Below are 25,829 nucleotides of genomic sequence, written 5' to 3' on the forward strand. Positions count from 1 at the left end.
CTTGGGCATTACTGGCAAAAATCACATAACCCACCTCTTACTGATTGTGGTATTGGCTCTGGCTGCTCTGATAAGTCAAGTAACAACAAGGGACACTAATCATATACTGTGCAGTCCACTAATCACATTCAAACTTCAATAAAACCCTTTGAATTGGCTCCTATAGATGTAGAAAATGAAGCTCCAGAAAAATCAAGTAACTTTCAAGGCACAACTTAGCTGCTATGTTGCAGAGCTGTGAATCTGATTTTACATTTGAATCTTTTTTTTCTAGGGTAACCATAGAATTTGACATCTGATGCTGGGTACTTAGAAGGCGTAAAGCACAGGTGTAATGATTTAACTGGTATTATAGATGTAAATGAAGTCTTTTTAGATCAAACAGCATATGATTACCTTTTCCCTCTACTTTTTGATATCTTTTAATATTCAATTCACAGCATTCCATTTAATTTTAATCTTTCATGGCTATTTTTAATGATAGAAATAATCTAAAGTTAATATTAAAAAACAATTAAGTTTGAAAGATTATAATAAAGACAGGAAAAAATAATATGCATAAAGGATTAATTTATTGAAATGACTGTTTAGGAAATACTAATAATACGTACAATTCCAGAAAATATTTGAATACATATTATTGATAGGGTTATGGTATTTCCAACTCAAAACTGAAACTTTTGATACACTTTTAATTAAAATATGGAAAAGAGAGGTTATGAGTCCAATTCAAATTAAGATAAATGTTACATAATACTAAAATAAAAAAGAAATACATTTTTTCATGTAGAATAATTTACACATTATTACTTTTTTTGATTGCATGATACAAAGATTGAAAAGATGCCACATTTCCAGTTGCAGTCAATTCTATGGAATAGAAAACAAACATACAAAGAATTAGTTATGTTTTATGATATAACCATACATCTCTCTCCATTTATAATTTTGGGATGACTAATTCATTAGAGGAACTTTATTACCAATGTACCATGTTGTGCCCTATCTTGCATATAAGTCTCCTAAGACCAAGTAGCATCTCACTTGAAATTTTTTTAGTGAACTATCTACTTTAACATAATAAGTAAAAAATTGGTATCTTAAGAATCTCAAAGTTATATTCTCTCCTCTTTTTAAACCTCAGACTGAGACTAAATAAGTTTATTTTGACCCACGAGTTAAAAGATAATATGTAAATTTTAAATATGATTTAAAAAATCATTAAATTTTAAGAAGCCTAAGATAGAAATGAGAATTCAAGTTCATCTTTTTAAAAGCTCATGAATATTTACATAAATGTAGAAGAAGCTGTTTTCAGTTTTCTCTAAAATTATGATAATCGAGCATAAGGACATAGGCACCTAAAAACAAACCATTCAAATCTGTCATAACACAACTATCATTAATGAAATAAAACATACACAACTCCAGGAGATTACATAATAGTCAACTATGTTGATGTCCCTGACACACTGATAATTAATAAATAATTTTTTATATTTATGGAGTCTGTCACTACCTTGGTCTTATTCACAACAATGTAATGTAAGAATGTATTAACTATAAGAATAATCAATCTAATCTCCATTTCCCCAAGCTTACCAAAAGTGAGACTCAAACATTAACATTGAAATCCTCTTAAACCTTAAAAGAGAGAGAGAGAGAGATAAATATACAATTGAATTTTTGGCAGTAATACTTCTAAAAATTCAGTGGTTGTGGGAGTGGATGAAAAATGAAAGAGGGTAAGGGGGAATAAATGGTGATGGAAAATTAAATTAAATTAGACACAAAAATTAACCAATAAATAAAAATTTGGCGAGTAATAAAATAAGCATATCAATTGTTTGCCCTCACATGTACAAATGTCACAAACAGGATGTGCATTAAAGCATGTAGAGAATAGATGTACACAAGAATATAATTAAACTCATTTCAACATTCAGATTCCCAAATTGAATTCTGAATTTAGTATGTTTTAATCCTCTATATCTATGTTCTCTAGACATCAAATAAATCAGAGTCTTTGAAATAATTTCTTCTAAATACTCAGTATCTTCTACATAGAAAATCAGAAGATTTATTTCTAAACCTTTGTGAGCAGACCTAGTCATTGGAATTTGGGGGAAAACAAGTTTTCTAGGTTATTTTATTTCATAACTAGTGTTGAGAATCCCTGATGTCAACTACATGCATTAGGGGTCTATTTAATATTCATTTATTCTTTGACTAGTGGCCCTGCACATGAATCCATGCACGACTAGCTCTTTGACGTTTGCCTCAGCTGGCCACCCCACCCACCGCCAATTGTAGTTCTCCGCTGCACATAGCTTGCTGCCCCACCCTCCTGTAGCTCTCTGCCCTCCTGTAGCTCTCTGCCACACATAGCTCACTGCCCTGCCCTCCTGCTGTTCAGTTGTTACATGACGACATCCCAGACCAATTTGCATATTATCCTATTATAAGTATAGATTCTGGATCTCCCACTTCTTCTACAATCATATACACATCATGAATGAGAAAACAGAGTTCATAAAGTAGGACTTACTTGTTGTAAGTTGTAAACTGGGGCAATAGGTTGAGTCACAGGGTAGATTGCCTGGGTAGGGTCAACCAGAAGCTCTGGGTTCAACACAAGGGCTTGGGCAGGCATAGCTCTCTGGGGGTAGGTCAGCACTTGCTGGGAAAGAGGCAGGACTTTGGACTGAGGAAGGGAGACCAGGGGCTGAGTGGGAAGCATGGGAGTCTGAAGAAGAGGCTGGGGGATCTGGGGCATCCAGGGCTGGAGCAGAGGCAAAGGAAGCTGTGCTTTGAGATCAGTGAGGTTTGGGATCTGGCGCTGAAGAAATGGCACTACTGGAGATTTAGGCAATTGCATCACATTGCGCTTAGGAATGATGGTCTCCTTAGTATTGGGGACTTCCATCACTTCAGGCTGAAGGAGAGGCAGCACCATAGCAGGCTGGGCAAGAGGCAGGATGTTTTGTGGAAGGACAGGGTAAGGCATGGGCTCAGCATAAGGATAGAAAAGAGGCTGTGGCTGGACAAGAGTGTGGATTTTGTCCTGGCGTTCATCCTGGAAAAAAGGAAAAAGAATCTTTGTGTCCATGATTCAGCTATAATTGTCATTCATGATGAATTAACCTCCTCTCTATTGAGGAATCCTGAGTGAAAGAGAGAAGGAAAATCATTTACCTATGCTGGTTAAAAAATTATTTGGGGACATGTGAAAATGAGTTAAATACTCATTGAATTATTTATCATTAATCCACTTCCTTCATAGGTGGACCCAGATCAAACTGAAATCAAATGTTTGGGAATTTCAAGCTTGTTTCTCCTTTCTGAGTTCCCTTTAATACTGTGGATGGCTGCAGAGTTTGGTACTTAGAAGGCATGAACTTCTCAACATAGTGTAAAAGTAAACCAAATTGTTTCATGTAATGAAAGTTAATTTTAAAAAGACTTAGAGGAATGTTTCCAAGATTTACTTCTATGTGTTTTAATGAAAAGTAAATCTTAACTTGTGGTTTAATTGAAGGAGTTACTCAATACCAGCTAACTTCTAGTACTAGTTTATTTAGTAGATAGTCATTATTGTAAGCCTTTAAAGAGGCATCATTTTGTAACTTCATTTTTATTTAGAAAAATATTTCTGGTATTACTAAACCCAAGTCATTGACAAAACATGAAGCTGAAATGTTACAAGTAGATATGTTACCACACATGTATTTCAATTAAATAATTATTTGTTATCCAAGAAGACCTATATTTTTAAGCAAGCTCTGCTACTTATAACTGTGTGATATTGTCGCACAATTGTGTACTCAGTTGTTCTGCATATCACTTCTCTCCTCTGTGTAATGCAGTCTTTTATGAATGTATTCATCAATGTTAATATAAAATACACAATTTTATATAAACCCTTGTGTATTTAATGTGTGCCAGCTCATCAACCCTAAGGGATTATTAATATTCTCAGTTTATAGTTGAAGAAATGGAAGTACAAAGAAACTTGGGGTCAAGTTTAAATAGCTAATCAATTATCAGATTCAGATTTATGACATATTTTCTTACCATTTCTTTTGTCACCTATGTATCTTGAGAATAAGGAAACCTGTTTCTAACTTGAAAATGTATCTACTAGTGTTCATTATGGTAAACATAAATTGAGCAAATCAATGATTATTCTAAAGTATTTAGTCTATATTCTCCAAGTGGATTATGAGATTAAAAATGCACTTATATCTTTAAAATATATTGATAATGTTATATTCCCCATGCTGGTAGTATTTTATTATAATTCTTTAGACTGAATATGCCCATCTCTTGTATGGATTATATTTTATAACAATTTTTTTTAAATATACTCATTATGAACAAATTACCTCTCTTTGTTGCTGTTTCTCATTTTCAAACTGTTCAGGTTTCTGCTAAAAAAAAAATAACATGAATAGAAACAGAATAATCTGTAAAAATTAAATGTAGAATATTTTGAAAATATGTACATTTAATTATGTCTCCCCACTTATGTGTGATATACAACTGAAATTCATACAAACACACACACAATAGTAAGGTAGTTACCAGAGAAGCAGGTTGGAGGGTAGTAAAGGATAATGGGCCGAGATATATGGTGATTGAAAATTACTGGACTTTGGGTGGTGGGCACACAATGCTATAAACAGGTCATGTATCATAGGAACATATATTTGAAGTCTATATGATATTATTAACCAAATAAATAAATAAATACAGAAAGAAAGAGAGAGAGAGAGAGAGAGAGAGAGAGAGAGAGAGAGAGAGAGAAAGAAAGAGAGAGAGAGAGAGAGAAAGAAAGAAAGAAAGAAAGAAAGAAATGGCTCTACCTTATAGATGTGGGTAATGGATTCCTTCAGAAAAATAAAAATAAAAGTAGGTTAAGTTTTCATGGAAAATTTTTATTTGCCAATATGAATCAGAATATGAAGGCATTTAATAGGCTAATGTTGACACCTTACTGAATAATATAATGAAAAGCACAGCATAATTACTGAAACTTATATGTTACACTGTTCTGCACAAGTCTGCTCTATAAACAAGACAAATGAATGCAGTCAAGAAAGAAAAGTTAGTGAATATAGTACAACAAGAAGCATTTAATAGACACTAATTTTCCCTCACTATGCTCCCTTCCTATGACAACAAATGATCTCTAAGACGCCATCTGATTCTAAAGAATAAAATTCATTAATAAGAAATCATAACAACTATTAATACATTCTGTTCATATTCTTAGTTCCTTGGTTATGTTTAGGTTTCAAATAAGTTATAAAAAGTAAAATACTTTCCCTAAGGATCTGATAACCTTTATGAAGAGATAAAATAACCCAAGTACCACTTAGCAGGTGACAGACTTCCAAAAGTGGTGCAAGTGTAAATATCTACCTGACCTTCCCAGACAGACTGAAGAATAAAACTAAGTCTCACTGCTCTGATTTACTAAAGTGACTCCTGTAATGACAAAATATGTCCATTTGCATGTCTGCCCACCCCTTATATTGCAATTCTTTCCTATGGGCATCTGCTTTTCAATTTGTACCACAGCTCCTAGTCGATATCTAAGCCGCAGAAGGTGCTCAATGAATACCAAAACAGTGAATGGGGTCAGTGTGGAGAGAGCTCCAGTCATATAAAAGGAGTGTAGCATTCACTTAAAGAAGGGGGTGGGGCAAGTGACAAGGTTCAAGTAGCAGCTAGCATAAAAAGTAGCATAGAGAATAGGGAATTCTGTAGACATTTATTTTGTCCTTAAACATATAATGGAAATTTACATCAGAATTTAGGTCTGAACTAGCTGCATTGACTTATGTGCCCTAAAGTAACACAATATAAAGAGTTTCTAGCATTTTACTGTCCAAATGGAAAATTCCCTCAAATGAACATTGTCTTACCTCACTGCTAGAAATGCTTTCTACAGTCTGTAAAGAAAAAATGCAAAATCAACAACTGGATCATCAAAGACTGTTACTTTCTTTGAATTTTTTTTTGTATTGATTTGAGAGTGAGCGGAACATTGATGTGGGAGAGAAACATGTGTAAGTTGCCTCCCATCCACCATGACCAGGGATTGAACCCGGAACCTTGTGCTGCATGGGATGAGCCTCCAACCACTTCAAGCAAAACAGCCAGGGTAGAATGTTACTATGTATGGTTGGAAAAATTTTCTCTGAATAAAATATCTTACCTCACTGGATACACTGACTTCTTTCTTCTGTAAAGAGAAAAAACAACACCACCATTTAGTTTTTATAGCTGACTCATTTTTCCTTCTTTATGCAGAGTTATCTCCTTCAAAAACTTAAGAAATAAAAAATGTTATATATCCTTTGAGATCCTTGAAAAATATTTGTGTTTTATGTCTTGAATATTTGATAACTATAATGGTATAATTTTATTTTACCTATTTCATTTTCCTATTTGTCTTAGGAAGGGAACAGAGTGAAAGAGAAAATTAGGGTCTATTAAATGTTGCTCGTTGTATTATGTTCACTAAAATAAATGAAGAAAAATTTTTGATGGGTAACAGAAAGGGAGTTATTTGAATTTGCATCAAACAATTTTCATTATGCTTATGATTATGAATATTGCCTTTGCTCCACCCCCTGGATTTCTTTGAGTAGACATGGGTAGGATTTGGCCCAATGCCCCAGAGTAAGAGGTACATCAGTTTCATCACTGATAGGTTTATCTAGGTTGCACATGCATGCAATTATATTTGTGCAATATTACTCTTTTTTTCTGTTTTTTTCTGTGTGTTTCTTCTCCTTTTGCCTGATGTTTGTTTTTTTCTTTAGCAACTGGTTGCCCAGTGGTGTAGAAAGCATTTAAACCAGATTTATGGTCCTACAGGACTCTGTTGAAATAATCAGTGAATATAAATTATTTTCTTGAAAGTAAACAAAAAAATCTGTTGAAATTCAGCTTTCTATGTGCATTTAAAATGTTGCTGATGCTGTTCTCTACACGTGGGATAATATTTCACTACATGTTCATCATTTAGCGTTTTTTATTACCTCTGATGCAAGTGCAAGGGCCACGAGGCAGGCAAGGATGAGGACCTTCATGGCTCTCAATTCCTGTGAAATGAAAAATGAGGAAATGGTAGTATAGTTGTCAATCTAACCACTTATTTAGGTAGGAATATTTTTTTTAAAAGAAACCAAAACAATGTAAAAGTAAAATATCTGTGTTTTAGAAAAAATTACTAATGGAAGTTTTATCGTACACCAAAGACAAAATCTACAATGGCAACGTGGTCTTACATATCAATTTTATAATTCAATACCAGCCATTCAGGTTTATTCAGCTATCAGCTGTAACCTACTTCACTCCTTTAAGTCTCGTTTAGAGTACAGTGTTGTTATTTTTTTAAAAGATAGAAGGAAGCTTTAAATGTTTATATAAAGCTTTATTAATTGCTTCATTTATTCAAAATAAGTAATATTTATTTCACATCCTTAATTGCCCGATGCTGGTTAAGGTCTTGGTTTAAAGTAATGAACAAAATATTAAGGTCTCAGCCCTGGTGAGTCCTCATATCTGTTGGGAACAGAGTAAAGAAAATGTATACATAGAAAATGTAGTCATAGAAAATGTATACATAGAAGATCATCTTTTGTTTTTACCTTTCCTAAATTAAACAGTTTTCATGGATGTTTTGTTTAATCATACGTCCTTATTTCTAGCAAGACTGAAGTCTTTGCTTGAGCATTTCATTATTTGCTCCACTTATCCAGATGTTTTCCTGGGCTGAATAGTTTGTTTTTTTCTCCTTGTGTACCCACTACACGGTCTTCATCCTCACACACCTAATGGTGTCTCTTCGCCTTGGTGACATATAACTTTAGAGATCATACACAGTGTCTTCTCTTTTACTCTTACCTCTTGATGGTTTACCAAAGGATCGGATTCAATTGCCCCGTCCCTACTGCAGACCACTCCTTCTTGTAGCATAACATACACTATTTGTTAACATTTTTGACCGAAATGTACTAAACGTTTGATCTTGTTCCATCTCTATAATTTCTTGTAAAACATAATTTTTGTGCTACCAATACACCCTGGGTGATATATAATTATTTTTATTAAATTCATTGGGGTAATACTTGTTAAGAATATTATTTATGTTTTAAGTGTACAATTCTAAAATATATCATCTGCATATTGCATTGTTTATTTACCAGCCAATGTCAAATCTCCTTCAAACACCATATAATATTTTGTATTCCCTCTACCCTTTATTTCTCTCCCATACCTCTTTCCCTGTGGTAACTACCATACTATTGTCTGTGTTTATGAATTTTTGTTTGTCCTGTTTGTTTTCTTTGGTGCTTTCAGTTTTATATCCCACATATGAGTGAAATGACATGGTTCTTGAATTTTTCTATGTGACTGATGTTACTTAGAATAATATTCTCAGGATCTATCCATATTCTCACAAATAGCAATATTAATTTTACTTTGCTGAAGACCTACGTAAGTTCCCAAATAAATTTTTATTTTCAAGTTTCAAAAAATATTATAGATGATTATGGTTAGGAAAGACCGTATTACATTTTTCAAATTTTATAATTAATATTTTATACACAATTTTTAAGGCAGAATTTCATTATTGACTAATATATTCTAAGGTGCTCTTTCTTCCAAGTCTCTTTCTTTTGTTTTTGTTTTCAAGTAATTTCTATGTCTTCCAGAATTTTCTTACAAAGTAAAATTTTATTTTTTTAACTGAATTCTATATTTCATGTGTCTATTTTAATATTTTTAAATATTGTAAATTGAATAATAAAATGGGATGTTGCATGTTGTAAACAAGTTTGATGAATACACACCTGAAAAATTATTCATAAGCATTCAAGTAGTGCATGTTCCCAAAGAGCTCCCATAATATCTTGACAAAATGCCACCTCTATACCTACCTAGTGAATAAAGCTTTCCCTATAATTATTCCTATTTCTTTATAATAATTTAAATATATTTGTTTTTATGACTGCAGTAATGCTTAATAAAATTTGCAACATTTAATTCAGAAAACATATCTTTTAAAGTTTTTTTCCCAATTTTTTATTGATTGAATTGAGAGAAAGAGAGGTAGAAACATCAATTTGTTGTTTCATTAACTTATGCATTCATTGATTGATTATTGTATGTGCCCTGACCAAGGATTGAACCCTCAACATTGGAGTATCGTGACCACACTCTAACCAACTGAGCCACCCAGCCAAGGTCAGCAAAAAGATATTTTAATATAGCCTCTTAACTAGCCTTGCACTAAAATAATATTAATCACCATTACTGCATTTTCTTAAACTCATAAAGCTTATGTGGTCATTATAATTTTTACCAAATCTTTATAGGCACTTTTAGCTTTTAAGATAAATTTTGAAAATAATGTCAGTACTATTTAAATACTTTTATTTCAAATACTATATTTTAAAAATTATTTTCTTCATATATTTTAAATAAAACAAAAAAAAGGGTGTACAACAAATTGACATCATATATTCTTACCTTTTCTCCAAAGTGGAGGTCAAGAAGTGAAGAAAGTGGTAAGTGAATGATGGTCTGCCTATTTTCGTGGCTATTTATAGTGCATTTAATGGCATGTGGTTTGAAAAAAAAAATCAATAGTAAGTTTCAATTCCAAGAAATTGACATGATTAGAAAATAATTTCTGCCTAATATCTGTCCCCAGAAATGCCCAGTAGCAATTTAACAAGGGAGCAATTCACATCTGATAAAGGAAATCAGTCCAGGAAATGTAATTATCTAATAACTAAAGACAATCCTTAGGGGACAGTGACCTTCTGGCTCAGGGCCCAAGTTATTGAGGACACAATTTGGTCTTTAGCACTTGCTGAGTCCTGAAGGTCTCAACTCAGTAGGCGCGTGCGGGAATGTTATATAAGAACCAGAAATACTCAGAAGCTTTGCAACAGCCACATTATCATGATTCCGGGAGCAGTTGTTAGTGCTTTATGCCACAATGGAGAAAAATGACAAGATAACAAATCCATGGTGGTAGCTTCAGCATGTAATTCAAATTGCTCAGCTCCCAGGGCCACTTGTTTTGTAAACAATAAATAATTTACGTAAAACCAATATCTTGTATACAAGAGGAATAAGCCTCTCTCTGTAACGGAACATCCAAGAAAAAGAATTTGAATGGCTTGTTGTATAGGCAAAAATTGTTGGTAAATGTCCTATAAAATGTAATAGAGACTTATTTGCCTGACAAATAGTAGCCACCACTCTTCAATCAAGCATAAGAACTATAATAGCTTTTTATTTTTTTTTTTACTTAATATCAACCGTATGCTAGGCATTGTTTCATTAACATATTTATCTTGTATGATGCTAACAAAAACATCATGAGATAGCTTTCCCATCCATATTTTGGATGAAGAAATTAAAACACCAAAAGGTTAGGTAACTTGTAAAATCCATACTATTTGTTAATTTCTTTTTTCTTTTTTTTAATATTACTTTGTGTTTTTTTAATTTAATTTTATTGTTTAAAGTATTACAAATAGTAGTACATGTCTCCTTTTTCCCCCCATTGATCTTCCCCTGGCCTCCCCTACTCCCCGGCACATGCCCTCACTCCACCCCCACCCCCCAGTGTCTTGTATCCATTGGTTATGCTTATACGCATGCATATAAGTCCTTTGGTACTATTTGTTAATTTCAAAAATAACATTTAAAATCAGATCTGTATGAGTACTGGTGTTTATATTTGATTATATGCAAAGTCCATGTCTTAACCCCCTGAAATTTTTAAATAAGATTTAGCTATCAATTTTAGCATTTGGGTTTATATGTGCATTATTTGTTATGACTGGATTGGAAGAGTGAACATTTTTGCTGAGTGTGTGCATGGGGAGCAGGTCTTTAAGGAGTTATTATAGTTGGAACTTAAAGAATGAGTAAAATTATTTTAAATATATTTTTATTGAGCTCTGGAGGAAGGGAGAAAAAGAAAGAAACATCAATGATGAGAGAGAATCACTGATTGGCTACCTTCTGCATGTCCCCTACTGGAGATCAGGCCCACAACCTGGGCATATGTCCTGACCAGAAATCAAACCACCTGTTTTATAGGTTGATGCTCAAGCCCTGAGCCACACCAGTTGGGCCAATGAGTACAGCTTTAAGACATCATTACATAGCAATAAGATATTTTTTTTATATTTTTAATCTTCACCTGAGGATATTTTTCCATTGATTTTTAGAGAAAGTGGAAGAGAGAGGGAAAGACAGAGAGAAATATCCATGTGACAGAAACACATTGATTGGTTGCCTCCTGTATGAGCCCTGACCAGGGCTCAGGCTGGGGAGGTACAGAGCCTGACAAGAATTGAACTCGGGACCCTTTGGTTCACAGGCTGATGCTCTATCCACTGAGCCAAACCAGCTAAGGCAATAAACTATTTTTGCTGAAGAAAATATAGGTGGTTGAACAGTAATAAACCACATTTGATGGGTTCTGTATTTTAGGAAACAGAGGATATAGAGCGTAAATTATTGTTACAGGGTATTGATAGAGTCAAATCATGAATGCTTTTGAACTTTAGATATGCATTGTGACATAATTCACTAGAAGTAAGAAATATATTAAAATTTTGAAAGAAATAAGGATTGCAAAATTTCTTGGAATATAGTCCTTTATGACAATATTTCAAGCAACCTAGTAAGAGGGATTATTATAGCATGTTATTATAGTAGTTGAGGATAAACATTATGATGGCCTCAACTATGGAAATGGTGCTAGTATCTTAGTCAATGGGAAGCAAACTTCTCATTAAAATATGAGAAATATGAGAAATGAATGAACACAATACTGGTATGCCAGGGTAATTGAAAAGTTATCCATGTTATAACCCGAGATAGAAACCAACCTGAAATTAGAAAGAGGGTACTCAGTTAAGTCTTTTTTATATATATATTTTTTATTGATTTTTCACAGAGAGGAAGGAAGAGGGGTAGTTAGAAACATCAATGAGAGAGAAACATCATTCAGCTGCCTCCTGCACACCCCCCACTGTGGATGTGCCCGCAACCAAGGTACATGCCCTTGACCGGAATCGAACCTGGGACCCTTCAGTCCGCAGGCCGACGCTCTATCCACTGAGCCAAACCGATCAGAGTCAGTTAAGTCTTATACATGGTAAGATTGAAGGTGTCTAAGATGTGTTGTGAATTAAATATGATGCTCAAAGAAGTCATATGTACAACTGTAGAAATGATTTTTTCTGGCAAAGGAATAAATAAACGTCTCTACAGAAAAAGTGGCAAAGGAAAAGAGAACTTGTCAAAGAATAGAAGTCAATATTATTATTATTCAGTGGCTGGTACAGCAAAGGGAATTGGGAAAAAAATACAGAGTATAAAGCAGAAGAGAGTAGGGGGTCATGGGAGTCATTGGAAGAAATAGCTAGAAAACAAACAAGTGAAGGCAAGAGTGAAAGTGCTACACAGATGTGGAATAAGCTGGAACAGAGAAGAAATTTTTGGACACATGGAGTCACTATACTGTAACCATTGAGATACACTCCACGTGGTTAGGAAATAAGCAATGTGTGAGGAATGAAATGCAACACTACTCTGCCAGGACTTTAGAAGAAGAACTAATGACACCTATGGAATCTTATCTAATACTGTAGGAACAACCAGAATTACACAAAGGTAATTTTAGGATAGAGATTTTTAGCTTAAAAGAAAGAGGCCATTGGTGAGAAATGCCTGAAACACATCAAAAGGCTGAGGAATAAATTGATGGAGCAAGTTGCAGTAGGATCAGAGTCACAACCAAAAGAATTAGACCTATACAGAATGTACCAGTGTTTTTGTTTTGTTTTGTTTTGTTTTGTTTTGTTTTGTTTTGTTTTGTTTTGTTTTGTTTTGTTTTGTTGGAGAATGGAGTAAAGGAGGAGAGGATGAGTAAATACAATACATACTTTGAAATACAGGGTAGAAAATTTAAAATTAAATGGTACTACTTTTCCATGTAAGGTACAAGATGGAGTTTTCCACTGACAGTGGAAAATGGATATGAGTTTGTGATATTTAAAAGAGGGATCATTTTTGGTTAATGTGAAAATAAAAATGAATGAAAATTTCCATGGCAGTACTACCTACATGAAAATAAAGGTCAGCTTATTTTCTTTACCCAAGTTGACTTATGCCAAGGTGGTTGCTGTCTAATATCAATAAATCAAGAGAACTGTTGGAATAGGAACAGGAAATTGAATGTTATTTTGCTAAAGTGACAAACAATGAAGTATTGATGGACCTACTAATGAAGAATGACAATAATTGAGTTATAAACTAGAATCCTCATAAGAGCTTGAATAACTACAGATGAAAGAAAGAAAAAAAGAAAGAAAGAAAGAAAGAAAGAAAGAAAGAAAGAAAGAAAGAAAGAAAGAAAAGAAAGAAAGGAAAGGAAGGAAGGAAGGAAGGAAGGAAGGAAGGAAGGAAGGAAGGAAGGAAGGAAGGAAGGAAGGAAGGAAGAAGAGAGAGAGAAAGAAAGAAGAGAGAGAGAAAGGAGAGATAATAAAGGAGAGAAATATTGAAAGGAAGGAAGGAAGGAAGGAAGGAAGGAAGGAAGGAAGGAAGGAAGGAAGGAAGGAAGGAAGGAAAGAAGGAAGGAGAAAGAAAGAAAGAAAGAAAGAAAGAAAGAAAGAAAGAGAGAGAGAGAGAGAGAGAGAGAGAGAGAGAGAGAGAGAGAAAGAAAGAAAGAAAGAAAGAAAGAAAGAAAGAAAGAAAGAAAGAAAGAAAGAAAGAAAGAAAGAAAGAAAAAGAAGGAAAGAAAGACAGACCAGGCCTAATGAGAGCGAGCAATGTCAAGAAGTACAGATTAGAGTTTTTTACTAAATGGAATTTCAGCATCAGAAAGAAGAGACTTTCTGGATGATGTCATAATCCAAAGGGTAGCCATACATGCAGTATATGGAAGATAGGTAAACACAAATATTGAAGGTTTATAGTGAAATACATTCTCCATTATATGTCTATGTTTGCCAGGATTTTGCTAGTTGGCAAGAATGCAACAATAAAAAAAGACAAAAACCCTGTCCTCAAGAACATTAAAGCCTTTAGGATAAGCTAATGTGAAGCTTACTTGTTATGAAATGTAACAAACATTTTAATATAAGCTGTAATAAGTTGCAATAAGCACAAGGAAATGCCTAGTTTATTTTAGCAGATGGAAATGACAGGCAAAGAGGATCTTCATTAACACATGAGTCCTGTGTAGGATCTTGAAGCCAGATGAAAGGTTTGACCTCAGGAGAAGAGAGAATTTAGGCTGAAAAGAAAAAAAAGAATAGAGTCTTGGATTTAGAAACCAGTAACTACAGCTAAATCAAGTAGTGAATTGGAGTCATCAAATATAATGAAGGAAGTAGATGGAGATGTTAACAGAGAAAGAGGAAGTGGTCCAATAATGATGAACAAAGCATGCTGTGCTCCATAGGAACATGAATTTTATTCTGTAGATAATGGGGATTTGCTGATGAATTTTAGGACAGATAGTAACATCTAGAAAATAACTACTAAAAATGTATAGTAAAAAAATAATTGAAAATGATACAAACTTTTAAAAATGAGGCTTCTCAGGTTTGAGCTCATATCTTTGGAGTGAGTGAATTTTTATCAGAAAATGTTCATGGAAGGACAGAAAATTAGTAAGCATAAAGGAATCTGAAGCCCAGAGAGGAACAGGGTCTTACCCAAAGTCCACAAAAATGTCTGAAGCAGGCCTACAAAGTATTTAGTATGGGCCTCTTTACAAAAGCAATCTTCAAATTTTTCTGGTTCTCTAGTGACTGATGTTCACAAATGTAATTGATTGATTGTGTTTGACGCTGCTCAATTTTACAATTTTCTTTTTTTTTCTGTTCACTGCTTGTAATAGATACATTCAGGACTTAAGCACCGGTAAATACCCCTTTAAAGCAAGTAAATAACGTATTTGCATAATTAATCATTTTCCTTTATAATATCACTTGCATTTATATAATGCTAGATGTTTGAGGGAGGGGAACACTTCTAATTGTTCCTTATGTTTTACATTGCTAAGTGAATGTCTATAGTCCATTTCAACTATTCAACTAATATTTACTCTTGAACCATGCTCATATTGAGCAAGGCACAAGCTATGAAAACAAATAATGAAATAATCCCAATTCATAGGGATTTCTAATCCCAATTAGAAAGTCTATGATTACTCTCAGTTGCCATTGCCATGAATATAACACAAACTGCTTTTCTAGTTAAATAAATAAATAAACATCATGGATTTTGTCATAGACTATATAGCATATTTCATTGTAGGAAAACTAAAAAGAGGGAGAGGAGAAAGAAGAGGAGGGGAAGAGGAGAAGGAGGAAGAAAAAAAGAGAGGAAGAGAAGGAGAAGGGGAATCTAGCATAAATATCATCATAAATACCCATTTAGAGATTGCATCTTTATGCCACCAATTAAATGCCACACTAGTGACATAGCAGTCACTCTTTATTGCTTCTTCCCTTGTATGAAAGACTCTGACATTTTCAAACTGTATGGTGTTTAGTTGTAGCTTATATGATACCAGTTTTACTTAATTTTAAAAAAACAGAACAAGTTCTGGTCCATCAATATTCTAAAATGATCTATTGTTCAGGGAGGATGAGTTCATAAGTAACACACAAGGCTAGTCCTATGTGTAAAGTCCACTGTTCTTGTTTCCTTCTATCACACATAATCCCCAATGTTCCTATTGTGTTGAAACAGAAAATGAGGTGTGAAACAATGCCCATATTTTGGTTTACCTACCTAAAGTATTTGTGAGTTAATTGTAGGTTTTAATTTTGTGTATTAGCATCTGTCAAATTTTATCTCCTGGCATTTCCCCATGATGTTTATTTATTTAACTACTGTTGCAATTTGGATCCAATAGTGCCTTTGGATCACTATTTTACATTTTCTTCAGAAGTAGTGAATACCATAGATCTACTAGAATAGCGTCTAGTAACATGGCCCAAGAAAAATGACTGCAGAAATAAATGAAGGAAGAAAGGAGGTGATATAAGTAAGAGAAAGTGAAAAAAAAAAAGAAAAAGGAAGGGAGAAAATCATTTGACATTCCTTAAATAAATAAAGCAGGATATATTTTTAAAATCATATTGATTTTTATACTCTTGAACCTTGTATAACTTTTAGCCATTGAGAATACACTAGACCTTGAATTTGTTTTGCATTGAAAATGGACTATCTACAAGGTGTTGATATCAATTAAAAAGAATACTTATTATTTTTAATTGAATTGGGCTTTATTTGCCTTAATAAATCATTAATAATATTTTGTTTACCACCAAGAAAATAACAATATCTAATGTTGTTGTTTAAATATAGCATAGAAGATTCACCTAACAAATATTTCCTCAAACCACCTGACAAAAAGTGAAACCTTAAATTCTATTTATAAGGTCCATTTTACACATGCATAATGAGTCGATTATGTGGTTTCTTAAAATTTATGTTAAACAAAGAGTCGCCTGGAGAAATGGATAACAAGAGATTGCTACTGTACCTCCAGGATTCTGATTCAACATGCCTGGAAAGAGGGCCTATGGATTTGCATTTCCTTCACATCAAGCTCCCAGGTGATGCTAACTGTGGTGGTCACATTAACCACATTTTGAGTAACGATGGGCTAGGACACCAAATATACCTAACACTTAAAAATGCCTTTTTGTGTACTTAATTCTGAGTACATTTCATTATTCAACCAGGGGCAAAGACCTGAATTTATATACACATTTGCCTGGGGACTTAGTGAAAACTATTTTTTCCTCCTATCTAGTGGAATTACATTAAAACATGGTTCCCAGTTAGGGTCATGAGCCTCTAAGGACTAAAAAGAAGAAATTCAATACTCAAATATAAGCATCCAGTTACTATGTGAGACATAGAGAACTGAGCTTCTGTGGTCATTGGACTGTAATACTAAGAATTGTTTTATGTATTATCTAATACTCGCTGGATTAGTGCATTTTGGCACACCTTTAAATATACCTTAAGATTTAAAATATTTCAAAGTCTATAAAAAGGGTACATTGTAATAACTTGTAGGAGATACATTTGAAATAAATGATGACTCCAATTTTATTATAAGAGTTGCTACCATATATTAGAAAACCAGTAAAATTTTGATAAAGTAGTATCATTTTGGACATGGAGTTTTTCCATCTTTGACATGTGTTTGTTCAAATAGGACAGTTGGTGTTCTGCAGAAATACTTTTATCATTTCAATTCATTTCCATGCTTACTTTACTGTATCATGCATATCTCTGAGGCTTATTCATGCATACCTAGACAAATATTGAGATTAACACATGATGGGCACAATTATTTCCTGTTTACTCTGCTACACAATCTTCTATTGTAAAATGAAAGACTATTCTTAGTATCTGTGGGGACAGATTTGGGCATCACTTTTAGTTCTATAATATGACCTCATAAGGGTATATAAATACATCAGTTCTCTGGAAAGGCACATTGTCTTTCAGGGCTTCGCAATTTCAGCTTCTTGAACTCTCATCTTGGGCAAAAGGTAATATATTCATGGAAAATCTAATATGATGTCTTGTTATGATTTTGGTTTATTAGAGTAAGTTGCAAACCATTTGTAAAGTGTACACTATTTATTGGTAATTGGTAATTGTTTCACATAATGAAACAATTTATAGAGGTGAAAATTCTATGTCAGGATTTGAAGTTGAGGACAGAATCACAATGCCCCTAAATTTACAGCAAGCATTGTACCAAACAAAGGATTGTACCAAAGAAATGTGGTACAAGAGGGAGATGTACTCATGTTCTTCATAGATGGGATATCCTAAATGTCTTTTTATTTTCTTAACTCAATATATAATAAGTACTTTGTTAATGTTTAGTATTACCTTTAACTTAATGGTCAAGGTCATCTATTATAAGAAAACGACCTCTTGAATAGCATAAGCTTTATTTTTGCACATGTGTGTATTATTTCAAATTTTACCATAGTTACTATATCACCATCAATAATTCATTTCCATTACATTTTCATTGTTCTTTTTATCATAAAAATAGGTTCTGATTTTCTGCATAATTAGCACTGAATAATGATTTTTTTGTTTTATTAATTCATTTTATGCAATATATTATTAATTCATTAGTGATTTGGTTGAAAAAGCTTTTATGCTGTGTCAAACATTTATCACTGTGTTCTTTAGAAAACAGTCGATAGTTACCCATCTGGGGTATCTATCTCTATATAGAAGACCAGTTTCTTTGAATTTCCCTTAATCCTCTACTTTCAACAAAGTTTGAGGTATGAACAACACTAAAAACTGCATCCTTGTTGGTATCATCACATGACTAAATGTTTGGTAAGTAGTAGATGATTTAAAAAACTTCATCAAGAAATACATAATTTATTGTTTTTCCGATGACACAGTCCTGAGTTTAAAACAATGAGACAGCCGAAACCTGTTTGGCTCAGTGGATAGAGCATCAGCTTGTGGACTGAAGGGTCCCAGGTTCGATTCTGGTCAAGGGCATGTACCTGGGTTGCGGGCACATCCCCAGTAGGAGATGTGCAGGAGGCAGCTGATCGATGTTTCTCTCTCATTGATGTTTCTAACTCTCTATCTCTCTCCCTTCCTTTCTGTAAAAAATCAATAAAATATATTTAAAAAACAAAAAATCAATAAGACAAAATTAGCAAATACAGAACAAGGGAAATACCATCAATCACAATTTGTGCTTCACATGTTATAGATTTAGAGTTATTAGGCAGAAGAATTGTTTCTTCTATAATCAGAAAAAAAATATTACTCTATTATTCTATCAAAACTGAGGGCCAAAATTGATCAGAGAGAAAAACTTTTACTTACTATTTACCTTAAAGTTTGCAATATGTTTTTATTTAGAAATCTATAACTGGAAAATAAATAACCTGATTTATTTCCTATACAACAGCAACAGAACTGAGTTCACTTGTATATACTGAATTACAAAATCATATATAAAATTCCCAGATTAGGGTAATTTCATTGAATAACACTATTTGGAAATTAAATAACTTTTACCAACCCATTTTCTCAATGTATTTATAATTATTTTCCCTGAAACCTCTTTAATTTGACTTTTCTCTATCTATTATCATTAAATTTTTATTACTAGGGTTACACCACCTCTAGTATTCTCAAGCATGAGACCTAACTGATTTTACCTACCTCTATTATAAAACCTGTCTTTGTTGCTTGAATTCTACCTTCTAAACAGTTATTTAAACCCTATCTTACTTGTTACCCCATATGTCAAAATGTAAGGCCCCTATAATGTCACAATAATCTAAATATTCAGCCAGTCTACATTTTTGTTCTTACCTGGTGAACTATTTCCTATATGCTATCCTTTCTCTCATTTTTTTTTCCAAACTTCTCTCTGCATATTCTATATAACCTAACACAAGCTTTACCTTTGCTTTATTTTTCATACCACCCTCCTTCTCTCAGTCTGTTTAAGATGTCCATTTTGCCAGCTTATATTATTTCTATACTACAGCACTTACCTTTACTTATCAATGTCCCCTACTAGTGTCTAAGTTCCAGATGTCAGGTGATGTGCTTTAATTCTCTCTGTATTTCTAGTCTATTTCCCAAAGCTGTGGATTCTACTTTCATTAACAAGTGATTTGCAAGTGCAGGAATGAGTGTGTTACTGATCCACCCCATATGCTTTCACAGGACTCGGCCAAAATATGAAGATCTTTGTCTTCACCTTTATCTTGGCTCTCATGGTTGCCATGATTGTAAGTATATTAGAACATTTTGAAGAATATGTTGTCAGGAGTTATTCAGAGATTGTTCCTTATTTCTTGTGTTGTGGGCCACAGTTACATCGCCCAAACATGGTTTTGTATGGACATTTTCCTTGAATTAACCTACATCAATACATTAAGGACTTAGAATAAATCTCGAGAACACACAGACAGACACTAAGCACACGCAGAAGTGCAAGTGCAAACAAAATAAAAATCCAAGAACAGAGAACACCATAATCAATTACCAGTCTGTACCTGTACAATCAATATGTAAATGTACATAGTTTTTCAGCAACTTAGAACATACGTGGTCTTGAGCTAACCCACATTTTAACTTTTCATTTTCACTCTCCTGGTCACAGTGAGAGATTTTCTTCCTTATTACACAAAAGCAATTTGGATCCAAGTGAGTTGATATTGGAATGTAGCAAATTAATTATAGCCTAAGCCTAGTCTTCATTCTATCACTAACATGAAACAGCTAACTTTGTGCATCAGTTACCTAAGGCTTTGCCTCCATCTTGTTTAATGATAATTGTGGCAGCCAAGTGCATTCTGACACTCAATCTAGAATTATACAATTGAGATGTTCATTCTTTTCCCTCTTTTTTTTTTTTTAAGAGTGCTGATTCTTCTTCATCTGAAGAGGTAAGACATTATCACATATTTAGAAACTTGATAGGTAAATATGGATTAACAATTTTAATTTGTCCTTTATTTTAACAGAAACGTTACCGTAGAAACAGATTCGATGTAAGTATTGCCCAAATAATGTGGTATAATAAAATTCATTCTCTTGTCTAAGTAATTATTCTATTAGAAGAATCAATCCTTATCTCTGAAACATCCGTCTAGTAAATAGCCAATGGAGACATTGAGTTTATTTATTTTGATATACTGGAAAAGGACGTAAAGGTTATACACTGGTAGCATTTAGGTAAAAACTCATAATGCTATCCTGAAAAAGCCAATTTATTTTTTACAGAATGCAAGTATCTTTGTTTGTTAACTCATTGCCTAAAGACTAGTTGAAATTCTATAGCTATTTAGTATAATGTATGCGTAATGGAACATAGAGGCTGCTAATGACACAGATAATGTGGTAAGTTTTCACCTTTTGATTCTTGTGGAGGATGATGAAGTCACTAGGTTAAGTTAAATTTGATCTTATTAAATAAGTTAGAAAATTTCATTTATTTGGCATTCTGTAATGAAGTGTATTCTTTTTTTTAATGAAATGTATTCTTGAAACCTCATATTATTTTCACATCCCATATCAATATGATAAGGTCTCAAAATTCTTACTAATATATTAAATAGATGAATTTTAACATGGCACCAAATCAAAATATAAAGAAGGAGCAATGAAGGATATTGAATTTAACGGAAGTGAATATTAAAGAAAGTAGGAGTTTGAAGAGATAGTAAGGTCATTATAAGTAGAGATTGAGACATAACAATTCCACCTAACCTGGAATTAGCAAATTCCTTCTCCCTGGAAAATTCAAGGATGGACAAATTAAGGAACTCGGTAATATTTTAAGGAATATTAAAACTTCTTTGAGGGGATGGCTATAATCAGTGGCTCTACCTGTATTATAAAACAACAAAATTATTAACAAAGAGTATAATTATAGATGTTTTTCTAAATTTTCCTCTTCTTTTAAACTTGTGTTCCTACCAATTTTAACAAACTAAATTTTTAATGGAAATTATTGTGAAATATCTATACTGGCATTGTCTCAATTTTTGCAATTTTATTTTCAGGGAGGGTATTATCCATACCCACAGTATCCAGAGTATCCACCCAATTATCCATATCCATATCCATATCCATATCCCTATGCAAGAAAGTAATAATCACAGGACAGATGACAGAGGTAAGCTGCATCCAGTTACATTTTTTGTTCTCCAGAAATTTAAGTTGTAAGAGTTAAAACAAGAATAAATAAAATGAAGCCATCAAACCAAAAGCAGGTGAGTGTAAGCAATATAGCTAGGTGTAGCTCTTCTAAAGTGCATTTATTCATCTAAATATTTCTAAAATTAAAATTCTATGCTGGTGTGATTAGAGGCAGGCTTTTTTATGGGAACCCTTTATGTGTATCCTCATTTGACAACTACTAGGTTCATGACCTTGAACAATTGCTAATCTTATTTAAACTTCAATTTTCTCATGGACAAACAGGTATTATAATAATATGTACCCAACTCATAGAATTGGTGAGACTGTCGAAAGACACATTCCATCAATGCCCATGATTAAGTTGTATATTATTGTGACTATACCACGTCCTTCTACTAGTAAAATGTAACCTTTGAAGCAGGCACACAAACTCCATTTTCGAGCTTGTTAGAAACTTAAGAGTCTGAAGCCCCACCCAGACCTATTCAATTGGAAATTGTGTTTTAATAAGGTCCCTATTTAATTCATAACACAATAAAGTTTGAGAAACTCTGCCTTGGGGCTCTGATGGGCAAATAAGATAGGGACCTGTGGTCTGAGAATTTTAATAAGAAGATGAGGAAATATTACCAACTTATTTTTTAAAAAGTCAATTGTATATCTAATAACATTAAGCATTACAAATTCCATGAAATATTAAATATTACACTGCAGAATAAAGCATTTCTGCAATTCAGAGTTAAAATAATTACAACAGATATTAGTTATTGTTAAATGCACAGTGATAATTTATTCAAATTGAATTCCAATTATTGACACAGCTAAGAGTTTGAACTTATTCCATAGACATTACTAATGGCTGAATATAATTGATCAAGGAATGATATATTAAAAATACTACTTGAGAGAGACAACTATAGATGAAATGTGTTTGCTGTATTTAAGAGAAGGGGCAGGCAAACTGAGATAGGCTGGTGATAGAAAAACTAAAAAAAAAAAAAAAAAAAGAGAGAGAGAGAAAGAAGCCTAAGGAAAAAAACCCCAGTAGATTCCATGATGGAGTGAATGCAAAGTGAAACCAGAGAAGGGGATAAAAAAAGAAATGAATGCAAGTTCTCAGTCCTGAATTAGCATATAAAAGTGCTTAGCAAATATGCCTTCCAGGAAAGAAATAATGCTCTGCTATTGTCTCTGTTGCCTGGGGTGAGAAAGTTGTTTTGTTTTGTTTGTTTCAAGGAACTTTGTTTTGTGCCTTTGTTTTGCTTGGTTTCTGTAGGCAAGGTTAAAGAAGATCATTTGGTTATTTTAATTTTGAAAGTGAATATCACTGAAATTCAAAGCCACGTGGTTAACATGAAGAGTGAACTTTATGTGAGAAGTGACAAATGGGAAAAAGGACAATATAAATTTATTCAATAAATTTTTCATTATTTGTTCAATGTTTTGTGAGACCCTGAAATACATACACGAAAAAGGCATAGGTTGGTGTAAAATTAGTTTGGCCAGGATTTTAAAGACATGGAAATAAGGATTTCTTTGGAAGACTTGAAAGAAAAAATTGGAAATAAATGTGGTTCCTTGTGATACTATTTTAGGAAACAGAGATGCAGCTGAAATTTGTATTCATTTAGTCATCAGCTATTTGTGGACCGCATGGTGACCATGCAGTGAGATAGCAGTGGAACACAAATACCTTTAAGTCAGAGTCTCTGCAGTAGACAGCTTATTGTCTAGTCATGAAGATGGATATAAAGCCAGCCATCATCAGCCAGAATGTCATTTGGACAAAGCAGTGATATGACTGGATATGTTATTGAGGCCTATTGCACAAGCCGCAGTATGGCCAGTAGGGTGAGGGGAATATTGACAGACCATAAACAAGTTCACTGGGAAACTAGCACAGTAATTTAAGATGGGAAATAAGAGCTAGAACTAAGAAAGACGTAGTAGAGATAGTAGTAATTTATTCTAAATTGGAATCTGATGACATAACCACTTTAGAATAATTTTAATAAAGCTTTGTATGTGACTAATTTTAACCAAGGCATTGTTTTGGGTTAAGGAACATTTGTCTTTTCAGGTAAAAACTTATCAAAATTTAGACAAGGCCTAGGGAGAATGCTCAGATCTCAGAAATAATGCAAGTGTCAAAATATTGAACAGAAAAGGGCTTTTTTTCTTTGTACAGGTTAGGGATAGATAAGTAAAGATTATAACCTTTATGGGGAAGGTGAGCCAGCATGGGGAAATGACCACTAGGGAAAAGTATCCGTGCTGGTCAGCCTGTTCTCAGGGAAGCTCATAAAAGGGGCAGGTTCCACCTTTGAGGACAGCAGAATTCAGGGACCAGAGTAGCCTGGCTGTCATTTGGTGGAGACCAAGTAGGGGATAACAAAAGGGCAACTGACAACACTTGATCAAACATAAAGCATTAGATATGGATATAATTCAAAATCAGAAAAGCATAATGATATTTGCAATGACTTTGTAGTTTAATGACAAGAATGTTTTCTCTTTTGTCTACAGGCTTGGTGAGAAGTCTTCTTTGCTCTCTCCTTATGATGATTTTTCTTACTCAAAAACCCTTTGACACATCTAGCAACATATTAACCTGCTTACAATAAATACATCCAAAGTGCTTCAGAAAGCATATTTTATCAAACAATTTAAAAAGTAGAGAGTATTTGTATTCTCTCAGGCATTAGATTGAAATTTAAAAACAAACTGGCCAATAAATAATTTTTCTGTGTACAAATTCCAGCTTAAAAAAATAGTATTACATGAACAACAATTTCTGGAAATCAATGATCAATAGTTGTAACATAGTAGTAATGACATTCTCTGGACTATTTGATTGTTTTCTGTTTCACTCTGTATGTTGAAGTTTCATAAAATTAAAAAAAAAAAAAAAAACTTTCCTTGAGCAATAAATTGATCTATGAAGCATGTGTCGGATATCCCATTGTATTTATTTCCTAGCCCTGCCAAAACAAAGTGCTATATTAGTAACTGGTGACTAAGAAATAACAGCAGAGCCTTGCTCTTTGCGACAGCTCTAGAGTACAATTCATCTTTGCCTATTCCTAGTTCCTGACATTTATTGACAATCCTGACATTTCTTGGTTTGTAAATACATCACAGCAATCCCTGTCTCTGTTGTCACAAAGCCGTCTTCTCCCTCTCTGTATCTTCTTATAAAGACAACAGTCATATGAAACTAAGGACACACACCTTGTCGCTGGATAACCTTGTCTTAACTAATTACATCCGCAATTCCCCCATATTTCCAAGTCAGTTCAATTTCTGAGGTCTGGGGAATTCAAATTTCAACGTATCTTTGAGGAGGGACACAATTGAATGCATGGCACCCCAAATGTTTTTGATTCTCATTAACAGTTTTTGCAACTATTATATGCCAACACACATTATTTTTCAGTCTCTCAATATTTTTAAATAAAAAACATACAATGTTGATTTATAATCTTCTGGGACAATGATTATGGAAGAAAGCAGGTCATAATAGAGCCGAATAGCGATTCAAACGGCTATGAAGTCATCTAGACAATCTCATTGTAATTATGAAATATTCTGTACTAAAAGGAAGTCTAGTATCTATGCAGTTTACATAAAATCACTAGAGTACTAAGCAAAATATTGTCTTTAATCATATTTGAAAGGAAAGCTAATTCACTTTTAGCAGGTGGCTGGGAAGAAAATCTCAGCTATGCAATGGTTGTAAATATTGGCAGGTAAAATCTACACATTACAGTGTATTACAACTTTTATGAGATTGAAAGTTTTAGCAACAGAAGTCCTGAAAACAGGGCTTCCCGTCCTGAAAAAAAAAATCAGTCAAAACTAAAGGCCAATCTTCATTCCAAAGAGGGCTCCAAGAGCAGAGAGAACTTTGGAGCAGCAGACATTGGAAGGGAACAGCGCAGAGTCCCAAGACTCGGATGCTGAGGCAAGAGTGTGAGAGTGAAGAAAAGTTAGTAGAGTGCCCAGTTACATGTCCTGTGTGCTCTCTCCGG

At 33.5% G+C, this 25,829-nt stretch overlaps 1 protein-coding gene and 2 long non-coding RNA genes across 3 annotated transcripts; 1 reads left to right on the forward strand and 2 right to left on the reverse strand.

Annotated features, from left to right (window-relative positions):
• Window positions 1-797: 797 nt before the first annotated feature.
• On the reverse strand, window positions 798-2,558 carry LOC118655245. The gene is made up of 3 exons (XR_004967235.1): window positions 2,549-2,558; window positions 1,603-1,644; window positions 798-870 (listed from the first exon to the last, which is right to left on the reverse strand). It is a non-coding gene; the product is annotated as an uncharacterized LOC118655245 (long non-coding RNA).
• Window positions 2,559-2,563: 5 nt separating this feature from the next.
• On the reverse strand, window positions 2,564-7,103 carry LOC118655190 (beta-casein-like; the record flags this gene model as incomplete). The annotated part of the gene is made up of 6 exons (XM_036306754.1): window positions 7,053-7,103; window positions 6,224-6,250; window positions 5,931-5,957; window positions 4,866-4,889; window positions 4,386-4,430; window positions 2,564-3,076 (listed from the first exon to the last, which is right to left on the reverse strand). Coding segments are annotated over exons 1-6 (687 nt in total), but the record flags the coding sequence as incomplete, so codon positions are not given.
• Window positions 7,104-17,591: 10,488 nt separating this feature from the next.
• Window positions 17,592-24,746, forward strand: LOC118652810. Its single transcript, XR_004966710.1, has 6 exons — window positions 17,592-17,636; window positions 19,816-19,880; window positions 20,514-20,540; window positions 20,619-20,645; window positions 21,660-21,772; window positions 24,325-24,746. It is a non-coding gene; the product is annotated as an uncharacterized LOC118652810 (long non-coding RNA).
• The last annotated feature ends 1,083 nt before the right edge of the window (window positions 24,747-25,829 follow it).

The sequence above is a fragment of the Myotis myotis genome, unplaced genomic scaffold (genome assembly GCF_014108235.1).
Source record: "Myotis myotis isolate mMyoMyo1 unplaced genomic scaffold, mMyoMyo1.p scaffold_m19_p_1, whole genome shotgun sequence".
Lineage (NCBI taxonomy): Eukaryota > Metazoa > Chordata > Mammalia > Chiroptera > Vespertilionidae > Myotis > Myotis myotis.